This window comes from Lucilia cuprina, chromosome 6 (assembly GCF_022045245.1).
Source record: "Lucilia cuprina isolate Lc7/37 chromosome 6, ASM2204524v1, whole genome shotgun sequence".
In the NCBI taxonomy this organism is placed as follows: Eukaryota; Metazoa; Arthropoda; class Insecta; order Diptera; family Calliphoridae; genus Lucilia; species Lucilia cuprina.
In genome coordinates this window covers 64363515-64376922 of record NC_060954.1, presented here as the reverse complement: position 1 = coordinate 64376922, position 13408 = coordinate 64363515, and the positions used below count along the sequence as shown (strand labels likewise).

The 13408-nt window shown below is 30.1% G+C and overlaps 1 protein-coding gene across 3 annotated transcripts in view; it reads left to right on the top strand.

Annotated features, from left to right (window-relative positions):
- The window catches only part of LOC111687054, a 45518-nt gene extending 33367 nt beyond the window's left edge, over positions 1–12151 (top strand). For 2 of the 3 annotated variants that reach the window (XM_046953391.1, XM_046953390.1), the window contains 4 exons: positions 2783–3003; positions 9109–9429; positions 9632–9787; positions 9845–12151. In XM_046953391.1, coding sequence (XP_046809347.1) covers positions 2783–3003; positions 9109–9429; positions 9632–9787; positions 9845–11835 — 2689 coding nt within the window. In that variant the 3' untranslated portion in view covers positions 11836–12151. The remainder of the gene's footprint in view (positions 1–2782; positions 3004–9108; positions 9430–9631; positions 9788–9844) is intronic. The other variant, XM_046953392.1, reaches the window with a different exon arrangement.
- The last annotated feature ends 1257 nt before the right edge of the window (positions 12152–13408 follow it).

Sequence of the window (13408 nt, the reverse complement as noted above, 5' to 3'; positions counted from 1 at the left end):
CATTATTGATCAAAGATGAAAAATTGCATCTTTTCTCAGTTCTAATACCCCTTTTTCTAGACCACAATCTTCTAAACTTTATAGCATTCTGCTGACTTCTATGCGTTTTAAAGAGATTAATGCATTATTCTTATCCTTGATCAATTTTGCAATAGAGGAATTGAACCAAGCTGGGGAATTTTTTAAACGAGGAATTTTACTCTGTGATATTGTCTCGTTTGCGGATTTCCGAATAATTCTCTTAATTTGAGCTGCTTCCTTATTAACATTCGGAGATTCTGGGAATTCCATCATAACACTATTTACCCTCATCGAAAAAGTGACCAGTTAGCCTTATCATCTAAAAACCTTGGATGAAAGCGTTTCTGTATGTCTGGTCATTATTGCTTATTTTCATGGGAAAATGATCCCCAGTTTCCGGTGTACTTATTGTTGTCCAAGATAGACAGGGAGCGAAATCAGAACTTACCATTGAAACATCAATAGCAGTCAATGCGTTCCTCGTATTAAGAATTGTGGGAGACCCATAATTAAGAATTACCAGACCAGAGTCATCAGCAAAATTCTCCCAGAGTGCTCTAGGTGACAAATTCTGAGAGCCCCAAATGGGATTCTGTGAATTTAAATCCCCAATAAGTAAATGGTGTCCATCATTAAAATTGACTATAGCGTTAATCATTTGGTCTGTCAATACTATTTCACATTCCTTATAAATGTTAGTAATGTATAAATTGGTACTACCCTTAATCATAATCGTTTGAAACAAAAGTTCGACAGAAGATTTAATATGCTGGGTAGCGTGAAAATTGTTCAAAACTAAAAGAGCAATACCTGCTTAAGCATATTCATGAGCCTTGTTGTGGTGAAAAATTCTATAGCCGGGAAGGTGTAAAAATTTCAAATTTCTTGACACAATGTGTGTTTCTTGAATTGCGATAATTGTAGGCTTATGTTTAGAAACTAGATTTTCCAAAGCGTATTTATGTGTTATAAATCCTTGGATGTTCCACTGTAAAACTATAATGTTCAGTCCAATATCCATTTTGACGGTTAAAAAAATTAATTATTCGCAACTTTCATCCTTATTCTCCTCTCTATTCCTTGGCAAAGTTCTCCTATTCCGGGTGTTATTAATACGTTCAAATCTGTAAAATTTTCAAAAATACTACTACATGGTGCTAATTCGGTAACATTCGAAGTCCCATTAGGTGGAGTTCCCAATTGACATTCATTTGTAGTAATTCCATTATCATCTTTGATAGTAGCCAATACATTACCAGCACTAGCACTATCCTTATCATCACTTATCGATATGCCTACATTCCCGAATGTTGACGATAACTGCCATTGATGAGTTAAGTCCTCTGTTGGCAAATCAATATTACTGGTAACATACATGGGAGTAGTTAATTATATCGATTAATTAATTGACGATTTCATTAGCATTAAATTGAAAAAATTTATAATTATTTTTTTTTTCATTAGCATTATTTTGTCTAATGGTAATGGTTTTTAATGAAACGATTTCATTAGTAATTATTTAAAACTAAATTTTCATTACCATTATTCAATGGATTTTAAAAATGTTCGAACATTAGTTCGAATTTCGAAATTAATTTCGAATATCGGAACATTATAATGTATTGTCATTAGGTGAAATGATTACCAGTCCGGCAATCATATTTGTTGAAGCGCTGTCTTCTGTTGAAGTAATTGGGTTTAATGTGCCGTTGTTGTTGTTGTTGGTGTTATTGTTGATTGTTTTCTTATTATCATGTTAGAAATTGAGGAATCTGTAACGGGAATTTTATTTTCGCTTTTGGAAGTTGATTGATTTGCAGCCAACCCACAAACTTTACATAACTCAATATTCTTACATCTCTTCTTTGTAATACCTTGGACAAATTGCACCTCTAATTGGATTAGGAACATGTTCATCAACTCGCATTCGTTCCCATACAAGTTTAAATTTTTCTGGTCGGCGTATTAAGTCAAACGTTAATATAGCTGCTCCTGTTGGAATGTACTTTTCGCCTTCATTTCTTGATAGTTTGCGAACTTCAGTCACCTTCTGATTTTCAAGGGATTTTAAAAGATCCTCTTCAGAAATATCAATGATCTTCCTTGAAAAAATTCGTCCTTGAGCGGAGTTAAGACCTTTATGCATAGTTATTGTTATTGGTACAATATCAATATATTTTGCTTTCAGGAACCTTTTAGCTGATTTCATATCTGCTGTCTTAATCATTAGATCACCACTTCGCATTTCCGTAATGTCCAAGTAATCACGTGAAATAAAATTTAAGCCTTTTTCAATTTGAATGACATTATAAGCAGCTAATGGCTTAGTTTCCGAGTTGTCCGATTGTGCTAACGCAGAATCAACTAGATATCTTGGAATGTGGTCATCGTTAGGAATAACACTAGTCAAAGGTATAAAGTCGTCAGCTTTCAATCTCTTCATTTTACTAGGTTTAGGTTTTCCATATGAGGGATCAAGTTCCCTGAACTGATTATGATTGGGGGGTCAACCTCATTCATGTTGAAATTCGAAAGTCTTCACTCTTTCAAGATTTTATCAACAATACCAAATCAATAAACAAAAATAAAAAAATAAAAATCAAAATTAAGCAAAAATAAAGCGTTCCAGTGGCCTTCCAATAACAATGTACGCAATCATCCGTTATAACACACCGATAATAATGAAAACGATGTTGGCGCGGCGAGTGCCCGGCAAAGAATGAAAAATACTACATATATTTTAATATTATTTTCATTTCAGATATATGAAGAAACGTGGTTGTACTAAACGCCACACCGTTGGTTGTACAGAAGATCTTTCCGTGTCTCGCCACCCAGGTGAACAGCAGAACTTGCCTCATGTATCGGTAAATTTAAAACCTCAGACGCCAACAGGAGTTATTTCTCAAAATGCTGGCTGTGTAGGTGGTGGAATGCGTACGAGGCGTACAGGTTTACTTACTGTAACAGAAAGACCTCCCGGTGAGTCAACAATAACATTTAGTAATTGTCGATAGTAAATGCACTCTAAATAATTCATGTCTCATTTTATAAAAACCGTAAATAATTGTACCAGAATATGTTTTGACGTAACGAAATATATTATTATTTTTTTTTTCATATTTTATTTAATTGCGTGTTAAGAATTGTGTTTTAGATAAAGAAGAATTTATTTCATGAAAGTGCTGAAAAGACCTAAAGTGATGATTTTAATGCAGGCTTTTTATTTGATTAAAAATTTGAAGTCATTCTCAAAGCTCATTTTATGTTCTTGGAAGTGAATTTGTAGTTTTATATAATATAACTGATTTGACTTAAATAATTTTAACACATAAATTTAATTCAAAAGTAAAAAAAAACTAAATTTTTAACTAAAAAATATTAAGAATAAAAAAATATTTACCTCGAAACTACAAACCTAATGGCTCTTTCTGTTATTAAACAATAACTTCTCTGTAAGAGACATTTCAAGCACTTCCTCACCTCCCTATTTGTAAGCGCGGAAGTAGTTGCCTCCAGTATCATCACTGTGTTAAAATAATGAGTTAAAATGCTAGCGAAGCAGTAGTGAAAATAGGTTTTTATATGTTAGACATGGTTTATTTTCAGTGTATAAATCATCTCATTTCAAGACAGTCATTTATTTTTTTATTTTTTAAACAATAACTTGTAATTGCCTAATCTTAATTCAATTTAACAAACTTCTTACATACTTCTTATATGCAGTGAATCATCTGTATATAATTAACTAAGAAAAAAATATTAAAATAAAAATGTTGGTGCATTTCAAGCTTGGTAATTATAATTGAAGTTTTACCAAATAGAATTATTTAATGTACATAATTTAAGTTTTTCAAATTACAAATACTTAAAAATGTTTCAATTACAATTACTTGCAATTGTAAATTTTGTTCCGGTCGAAAGATGCAGCAAATTTTTAACAATAATCTCACATTTCTCACAATGTATATAATACATTCATATTAGGCTTCGTTTCAAAAAATAAAATGTTTCCCGTTTTTGTGATATCACAACTTTTTAGAAGGTTTTTGTATCAGTGAATACTATGCTGTAACAATTTTTTCAAAATTCTAACTCCTTCTTCTGCATATCTGAGGCGGAAACCACTGATTTTGAGCGACATTTTTTTACAGAGCAGAAACTGTAGAATTTATAGGAAATCATGCTCTAATAATTGATTTTATAGGAAAAATCAATAAGAATGAGCTTAATTTCACACTTTTATAATGCTTCAAAAGTGCATTTGGTAGATGCACTTTTCAAAAGATGCACTTTTTTCAAAAAATATTTCAAAAAAATGTGTCTTTGTGCATAATCAAAGTATGCTTTTTGCTGAGACAAATGGTGCAAAAATTTTATCATTAACCCTTTAGATGGGATGAGACTTTAAATTTTCAGATTTTAAACATTTCAACTCTATATTTCGAAAACCACGAAAGTATAAGGCCCAAAATTTGTCATTATACATGTTATACAGTTAATCACAAAAATAAGTATACAGAAATACTGACGATTGGTTTTATTTAAAAAAACATATTATTTTTGCAAAAAACAAGAAAGTAACACATTTATTTATTAAAAACAATTATGATAATTATTATTCACTATTTTTTTCATCAATTTAAGCTAAAGTTAAAAAGGTGCAAAATTTACGTCACAAAAATAAGTATACAGATCATTTCAGTATATATTTGGTTTAATGATATTAACAAAATTTATGAAATTTTTTTTTTATTAAAATTACTTTTTAATAAAATATTTTTTACACAATAACTTGGAAAAAATTTACTTTTAGTTCCGAAATCTTGAAATTTGGGCCGATTGGCTCCAGAATTAATTAGTAGAATAGTTTTTTCTCATTTCTACGATTTTTTTCCACTTTAGACCCCGGATTGTGGATCTGGTGGTCATTGAACCTTCCAAATGACGCATTGGAAATAGAATTTTTAACTTTTGAAAAGAGTTGTTATTTCGAAATTAATGTTATATGTATGGATTTGGCCATTTTGAACACAGTACCCGAAATATAACTCCGATTTCTTAAGACTTACAACATAAACTTTAAAATTTGGATAATTCTATATATTTTCTTTAATTTAAACAGGTTTTCCAAATACTCCGATTTCCAAAGCATACAATAATGCTACCAATCATATCTTAATATACTCGATACAATAATCATGTTTTATGGATCGGACATTTTATTTGTTCTAGCAACAAATTAAGATGTATCCGTGTTCAAAATTGTTCAATTCGTATTCATACCACCAATTGAGCCTGATTTAATATAAAAATCTTACTATTTTGGACAATAATCAATTTCAGAACCGATATGTAGTGTAAGTTATTGACATGGTCACCATTCGACGATTATTGGTAGTATTTAGGAGTGTGTAATGGAAGATTGTAACCAAAAAACTTGTTTTAATTAATGGATACTAGTGCAAATATTATTAATATCGCATTTTAAGATATATATTTTAGAAAATCGCCGTTAAATATCGAATATGAACGCTATACTATGTTAAAAACGGCAATGTTCCGCAATGGATTGTAATTATTGTAAAAAAAACAATTAATTTAAAAGTTAAAATATCGTCTTCCAATGCATCATAATGAACAAACGAGGGATATCATCGAATACCGGATCCAAAACTCCGGGGGGTTTAATGTTCTTAAATGGGAAAAATGCTCCTATAAATAATATTCTGAGTGAATTTTGTGAATTTTTTCCATGTTATAGTGTACAGAATATTTTATTATAAAATAATTACATTCAAACGGGTAAAATTTTCATGAATTTTGTTAATATCAGTAAGCCAAATACATATTGAAATTATCTGTATCCTTACTTTTGTGGCGTAAATTTTGTACCTATTTAACTACACCTTAAATGAGAACTCAAGTAACCAAAATAACCAGGAAAAAAGTAGTGAATAATTATCATAATTGTTTTTAATAAATATATATGTTACTTTTTTAATTTTTGAAGAAATAATATCCTTTTTTAAATAGAATCAATTGTCAGTATTTCTGTATACTTACTTTTGAGATTAACTGTATATGGAAGATTAATTGGATGGAGTTTTATTAAATTCAGAGATGATGATGAAAAACACCATTGTTTGATGGAATATTATTAAACCACAAACCAACATTATAACCATCATAACACCTAAAAGGATTACAATAAATTAAAAATTTTAACACTATTTTTTAAGGTCATTGAATACTATATTTACGAATGATAAAATCAGGTTTTGATTTTTTTTAATTGCAATTTTTTTCTTATGATTTTATGCATTTATAGTGCATCTAAATTCTGTCAAATTAAGTTTATATATCTTAAATTTTCCTGTATAATAGTATACTTAAGTCAGATTTGAAATATGTGCAGTAGTTTTCGGTCTATAAAAAAATGTCGCCCAAAATCGGTATTTTGGCCGCAGATATGCAGATGAAGGAGTTGAAATTTAAAAAAATAAATACGCCAATATTAGCGCTGTTCCAAAAACTGCCATAAAAAGTATGATATCACAATTTCAAAAATATTGCGTGAAGCATAATACATATGCAGTCAAATTCGTTTAAAACGAACTTATGGTTACAATTAAATTTGTTCGGTATAAGGGAAATTCGTAATAAAACGGGTGAAAAATTATATTTTTCACAATAAACGATTATCAATAATTAATTTTACAACATTGGTTTTATTTGCTCATATACCATTACACAAATCGCTCATCTACTATAAGACTGACATAATCCAAATTTCTGTTTTTTGGAACAGAGGGCTACAAAACATGAGTCATTTTTGGCGACTAGAAGACTGGCATAATCCAAAGTTCGGTTTTTGGAACTAAGGATTACAAAACATGCTTCATTTTCATCGTCAAATCATTTTTTTTTTTGTAAGCGTAAAAATAAAATTTTTTATTTTGATGAGAAACACATAAATCTCTACTATTTAAATCTGGTTTACTTTCTCAAAATCTTTGATTTATCTAAAAGTGATTTGAAAAAAGTAAAATATCGATAAACATTCAAAGCCATTTTTCTCCAAACGACGTTTAAAGCATTGTACCAGTAAATGAGAGATATGTACTTTTTAAGATCGTTATATTGTCAATCGATTATTACAAAACTTCAACAATTGTGATAAGAAAATATTCATCATATTTGTTAAGGAATATATGCTAAATAAAATATGTCTTCCTTTGTTTATCATGTTAGTCTGGTTATTGTAAAATAGAAAAAATAAAAATAATTTATCTTTGCCAAGACTGGCAGGTTTTAGCATGATAAAAAATATTTTTAAAGTTTATCGGTATTTTTTAATTTAATTAATTTCCAAATAAACCAAGCCTATTGGCCATAATCCGTTACAAATTTCTACTCAAAAAAAATCTTCAAAGAAAAACATAGATGGCCATAATCGGTTACAAATTTCTACTTAAAAAAATCTTCAATGAAAAATATAGAATTATTAAAAAGGTACATTCATAAGTATTTATTTCAGCAATTTATATGCACACAACACGAACACAGACTAGCTTCTCAACAAGCACGGTCTCTCTTTTTATCTAAAAGTGATTTAAAAAAAGTAAAATATCGATAAACATTCAAAGCCATTTTTCTCCAAACGACGTTTAAAGCATTGTACCAGTAAATGAGAGATATGTATTTTTTAAGATCGTTATATTGTCAATCGATTATTACGAATGCTTGCTTTTTTGTAATAAACTTCAACAATTGTGATAAGAAAATATTCATCATATTTGTTAAGGAATATATGCTAAATAAAATATGTCTTCCTTTGTTTATCATGTTAGTCTGGTTATTGTAAAATAGAAAAAATAAAAATAATTTATCTTTGCCAAGACTGGCAGGTTTTAGCATGATAAAAAATATTTTTAAAGTTTATCGGTATTTTTTAATTTAATTAATTTCCAAATAAACCAAGCCTATTGGCCATAATCCGTTACAAATTTCTACTCAAAAAAAAATTTCAAAGAAAAACATAGATGGCCATAATCGGTTACAAATTTCTACTTAAAAAAATCTTCAATGAAAAATATAGAATTATTAAAAAGGTACATCCATAAGTATTTATTTCAGCAATTTATATGCACACAACACGAACACAGACTAGCTTCTCAACAAGCACGGTCTCTCTTTTTACCGGTATATGATGTATGTATATACTTTGCAGCAATTCAAGTTGCTAGACTTTTTCGTTTCACGTTTGACTTAAAAAAGAAAATTGTATGAAATTGTATGCAAAAAGTACGCTTAACACTTAGGACTCTTTTTTTCAATTCTAATAATGCATATGTATTTCATACATACAAATTAATTTAAATTGTTAAATTTTTGGACTTTTTTTTAACTGTTTCGAAGAAGTTGTTTTGGAACTAATATGCATTCCATTGAACTAGTGTAGCATTAATCTATAAATACACAACAAAAAATAATGCAATTCATACTTTACAAACGACATTTTAATCGCATCTAAAAATCACCAGTTCTACGGTTGATGTTTAAGAATATAAATTTGCACTTGTTCTAATTTTTCAAGCTTATAATTTATTTTGTTTTAAAATTTAAGTTAAATTCCAACAAAATTTTATTTTGCCTATTAATAAATAAATGATTTTAAAATGTCGATAATTTTTCGTTATTATATGTTATAGAGTTATCTGTATTATAAAAATTTACCTTAAGTTATTGCCAAGTTGTAATAATGGGCCTTAGAAATTCAATTAATAATTCAATAATTTTTCATTATAATTAAGTTTAATTTTTTTATTTATATATAACTATGTACATATGCTTTATTTATTTGTTTTTAGTTTTTATTTTTATTTTAATAATTTGTTTTTATATTATTTTATTTTATTTTATTTTATTTTATTTTATTTTTTATTTACAATGATTTTATTTAAAAATATACATGTGTAAAAATAATATAACTGACGGCTGAACTAAACAAAACCAATAATGCTGCTAATATTAACGCTGATTCATTGGGTCATACCTAATAATTCCAAATTGAAATCAATTAAGTTATAAGTCCTGAACTTATACGTGAGGTTGAATCACGTATGAATCGAAATTATTTGCCGCCAGCGCTAAAATTACAGAGTAATACATCTGTTAGTTTAAGTCAGTCACCCCCAAAGTCCTCTGGTGGCCATTCTTATGTAGGCGGTACTTATTATAATTCTTCACCAATTAGTTCTCCATACCCTACAGTGGGGTCTTCTCCAATGTGTAATCCGCCAACTTTATCATTAGCTTCGGCATCTTCTGCCACTTCTGCAGTTAATTACCCTAGTAGACGAATTTATGGCAAAGCTTGTAAATTGCCACCTGTTCAAGAAGTTGGTAAGTTCTTTGATTTTTTTATTTTCCTCAATTATTGTACATAAGTTTTCAAATAGTTGTATTTTGCTTTTTTTGTTTATTTCTATTAAAAAACTCATTTTAATTACTTAAATACTTACATGTCTCATGGATACTAATAATGAACATCATGTGTTGTCCTTAAAAAAGACGTTGTTATTATTTTTTATTTTTATTTGTTTAGGTCGCTATAGTCCCGTAAGACGAGCATCCGAAGGATCTAAGACTCAATTTCAAGGACCATTGCAAGAATGTCAATATCTACAAAAGGGTATTGCACAACGAAATTTTCTGGTAGCGCCTAGTCCACCGCTTTTAGAGAACTCAATTAGTTTACCTGGTATGTCTGAAACGTATTCATTGTAATTGTAAAAAATATTATATTATTTATATTCAGGATCACCTATACATGGTAAACCGTCAAGTGCACATAACATCTTTCGTCGCAGCGGTGGTGGAAATATGTCGTCTGTTCACGAAATAGAAATTCCAGAAGAAGCGTTAAAATCTATAATGCCTTTATTAGACCAGTTAATTAAAGAGCAGCGTATAACCGTGGAATTAGTGAATAAGATTTTGTTAACTCGACAAATACCAATGGATTTAGCTGGACATTTCGGTTTATTGGCTCACAGTTCTGCGGCTAGTTGTGGTAGCCACATAGATAATGTAGGATCTTATTTGCAACAACAAATGTTTAGTCTTAGTGTTTCTCCCTTATCCCTGCCAAATTCTGCAAATTCTAGTCACATACAAATGAGTGGTGTAGATCAAACTAGCGGTGTTAATATGGCTAGTAGTGGCCCCTTAGTTCAGCAACAAAGTTCTCAAAATTCAACAATTTCTGAAGTAAACGCCATGGAAGGTTTACATTCCAAACAATTACTTGATATAGGTTATGCTCAACAAAGTGGATTAATCAGCACATATCCCGGCATCGGTTCCGGTTGTCAATCACCAGTTTATAGTAGTTTCAGTGGAACGACATCTCCGAATCCCTATGTGCCAAATACGTCTTTGTTTTGTGGTAGCAGTCAAGGAGCCGGCGGTTCATCCCCCTTGCATCAAATCACTAAAGGTATATCATATCTGACTACCGGCGGTGGTGGTTCTATAACTCGAGGTACATCAGCAGCAAGTGAAATTACAAATCAGCCTTTAGATTTATCTATGGATGTCTGCAACTCTGAAGATTCGGAAACCCCACAGGGCTCATTAACACCACAAAACTGGTTTGTACCGTCTTCGCCTTACTATGATTTAAAACCACTAAATTTGTCACCAATTCAACCTGTTAGAGTTGTTTCCACACCTCCATCTTCTCCTAATTTATGTATAATACAGGAAGAAAATGCTAACGGACAAATGTGCCATACAATTTCTACTGGCACCCCTTATGTCGGTTGTACTGGAGGTGTTACTCCAAATACATGTCCGGAAGTCATAAATTTAGGAGACGATAGCACATCTCCTGGCCAACAACTGTCACATCCCCAAATATGTTTAACAGATGTCCAAGGAAGTGAAATCACTCTTGTAGCGTTATCATCAGAAAACAGTAGAGACAGTGATTGCGAATCATTGGATCAGAACAACATGTCCCTAATGTCATTGCAAGGTTTAATAATTACAGAACCTTCTAGCGATATGCCATCTATAACAAGAGGCATTGGGCGTAAGACTAGCTTGGAAACAGATGTTAATTCAAGTATATCGCAACCATCAACAAGCTCCAATCAACCAAATGATAGAAGAGGAAGCGATAAATCTTTAGGGTTTTCAGATGACTCATTAAGCAATGATTCTAACAATCTCTCACCATGTCAAGAACCATCAGCTTCATCAGGCTTTAAGTCTGATTCACATTCAGAAATAGGTGATCACACAGAGGGACATTTGACTCCTGATTCAATGTGTGACTCACGCCGTATGTCAGAAGAAATGTGCTACGAAGTTCCATTACCACATGAATGTTCAAATTTGGATACAACACGAATATTACAAATGGTAAAACAAACTATTGATTCAACAATGCCACCAAAAGGGTTCACCCTTCATAGTGCAGATGATTTCACGACGACTTCAACATCATCTGCTACTAATACAAGTAATTGGCCAGAGACTAAGTTGAGCAGTGCATCTACTGGTACAACTGATTCTTCACAATATTCGGCGGATATGTCAACGTCTTCAACTGCTACAAATTTAAGTTTGGAATACTCTGGAGGTTTGCAAATTGAAGTTCAAGTTTGTGAAGGTCGTAATAGAGACAATCAGACTACCAGTAAAGGCATAAAACTGCGGCGCATATCAGGAGATCAATTTGAATATGGAAAGTTATGTCAACAGTTAATAAGTCAACTCACTATGCAACAAGTAGCGGTTTAAATATAAAAATAATCCATTGACATCGCTTCAAACTACCGACAGTTATTTTGTACTGAATATCCTGGCTCAAACTTTAATTTAATTAAATACGTCATCAGATTAAAAGACTATAGTTAATTTAGTTATTATTCCAGTTTATACTAATAAAATCATTATGTTTAGTGCAATCAACTTGATTATCCCTCTGTACAAATTCAAATCTATCAATTACATTGCCATTAACGAATTGAAAAATGCAAATGATTAACTTGTTAGGTTTCATGTACATAGAGGGTTAACAATTTGAAATACTGAAAAGGTTGGAAACGAAAATAAATTTTACATTTTCAAATGAAGATATTTTAGGGCCAATATTTAGGTTTAAGGATTAAATTAAAAAAAACCCATGAAAGTTGTTTTTGGATACTCAATTAGTTAATTTTGTTTGCTAGTTTAAACTTGAGCAAATAGAAAAGTTTAAACCGCCGATGCAAAAAAAAATTAGTGCAATTTTTAATGAAATAAATATTAAAATGTTTGATTTATCGATTAGTATAAAATATGGGGACTTACAACAATTTTTTTTTGTTTTAAATTTAAGTTTTCATTAATTTTCATATTACATTCTTCTTGTTTTTAATAAAACATGCATTGTTTTAATAACAAACAGTGACTGTTCTGTTGTTTTATACGGTAACACTGCGAAATTTATTCTTGTACTCAAAAACATCAAAGGGGATTAACATCAGAATCAATTTATTAAAAATTAGATATCTTTCCGATTGCGGAAAGTCCCAAAAATAAAAAAATATATTTTTTATTTTTTTCAAAATTAACAACCTTTATTTTTTTAGTTCAGTTAATAATTTTGAACAAGAATAAAAATTATATACATTATGGCTGCGGAGACGGTTAAACGTTTAGGTTATTAAGTTTTGACAACTTAAATCGTAGAATAAATTTGAACCAAATTAAAATTGATTGTAATTTGTTGATAAATTTCCTCTCTTTCTCCCTCATAAAAAGATTTCCAATACATATCCGCATTTAATTGTTATTAAAACTTGGAACCAGAAAACACATCCGCGACCATAGGTTTGTATTTCTACTCTCAGTCTTAAACACTACTTTTATGCAGATTTGTTAAAAAACCTTCAAATCCATTAATATGTACATATTAGAATTTGATTTTTGTGACACGTTTTTAGCTACTTTTAATTTTTTTTTAAATTATATTCTATTCTCTTTATCACTACTTGCCATTAGCTGATATTAGTATATTTTTTTCATCAAAACATAACATCCCACCAAAAACATACATTGAAAAAAAAAAATTGGTTAAAATCAAGGCAGTACCGTTTAAAATTTAATACCAGTATTGATACCGATACATAAATAATTTTATAGATAATCTAATACCGGTACAATGCCGTTATCACAACTGTATCAATACTAAATCAGTACCAGAAGTTAGAAATTGAGTATTTATGTTAACAAAATTGCAATCATGTCATTGTGATGACGACCACTTCTAACAGAGCAATGTAGTAAAAATGAATTAAAAAAACTAGTCATTACAAAAACATGTTCATTT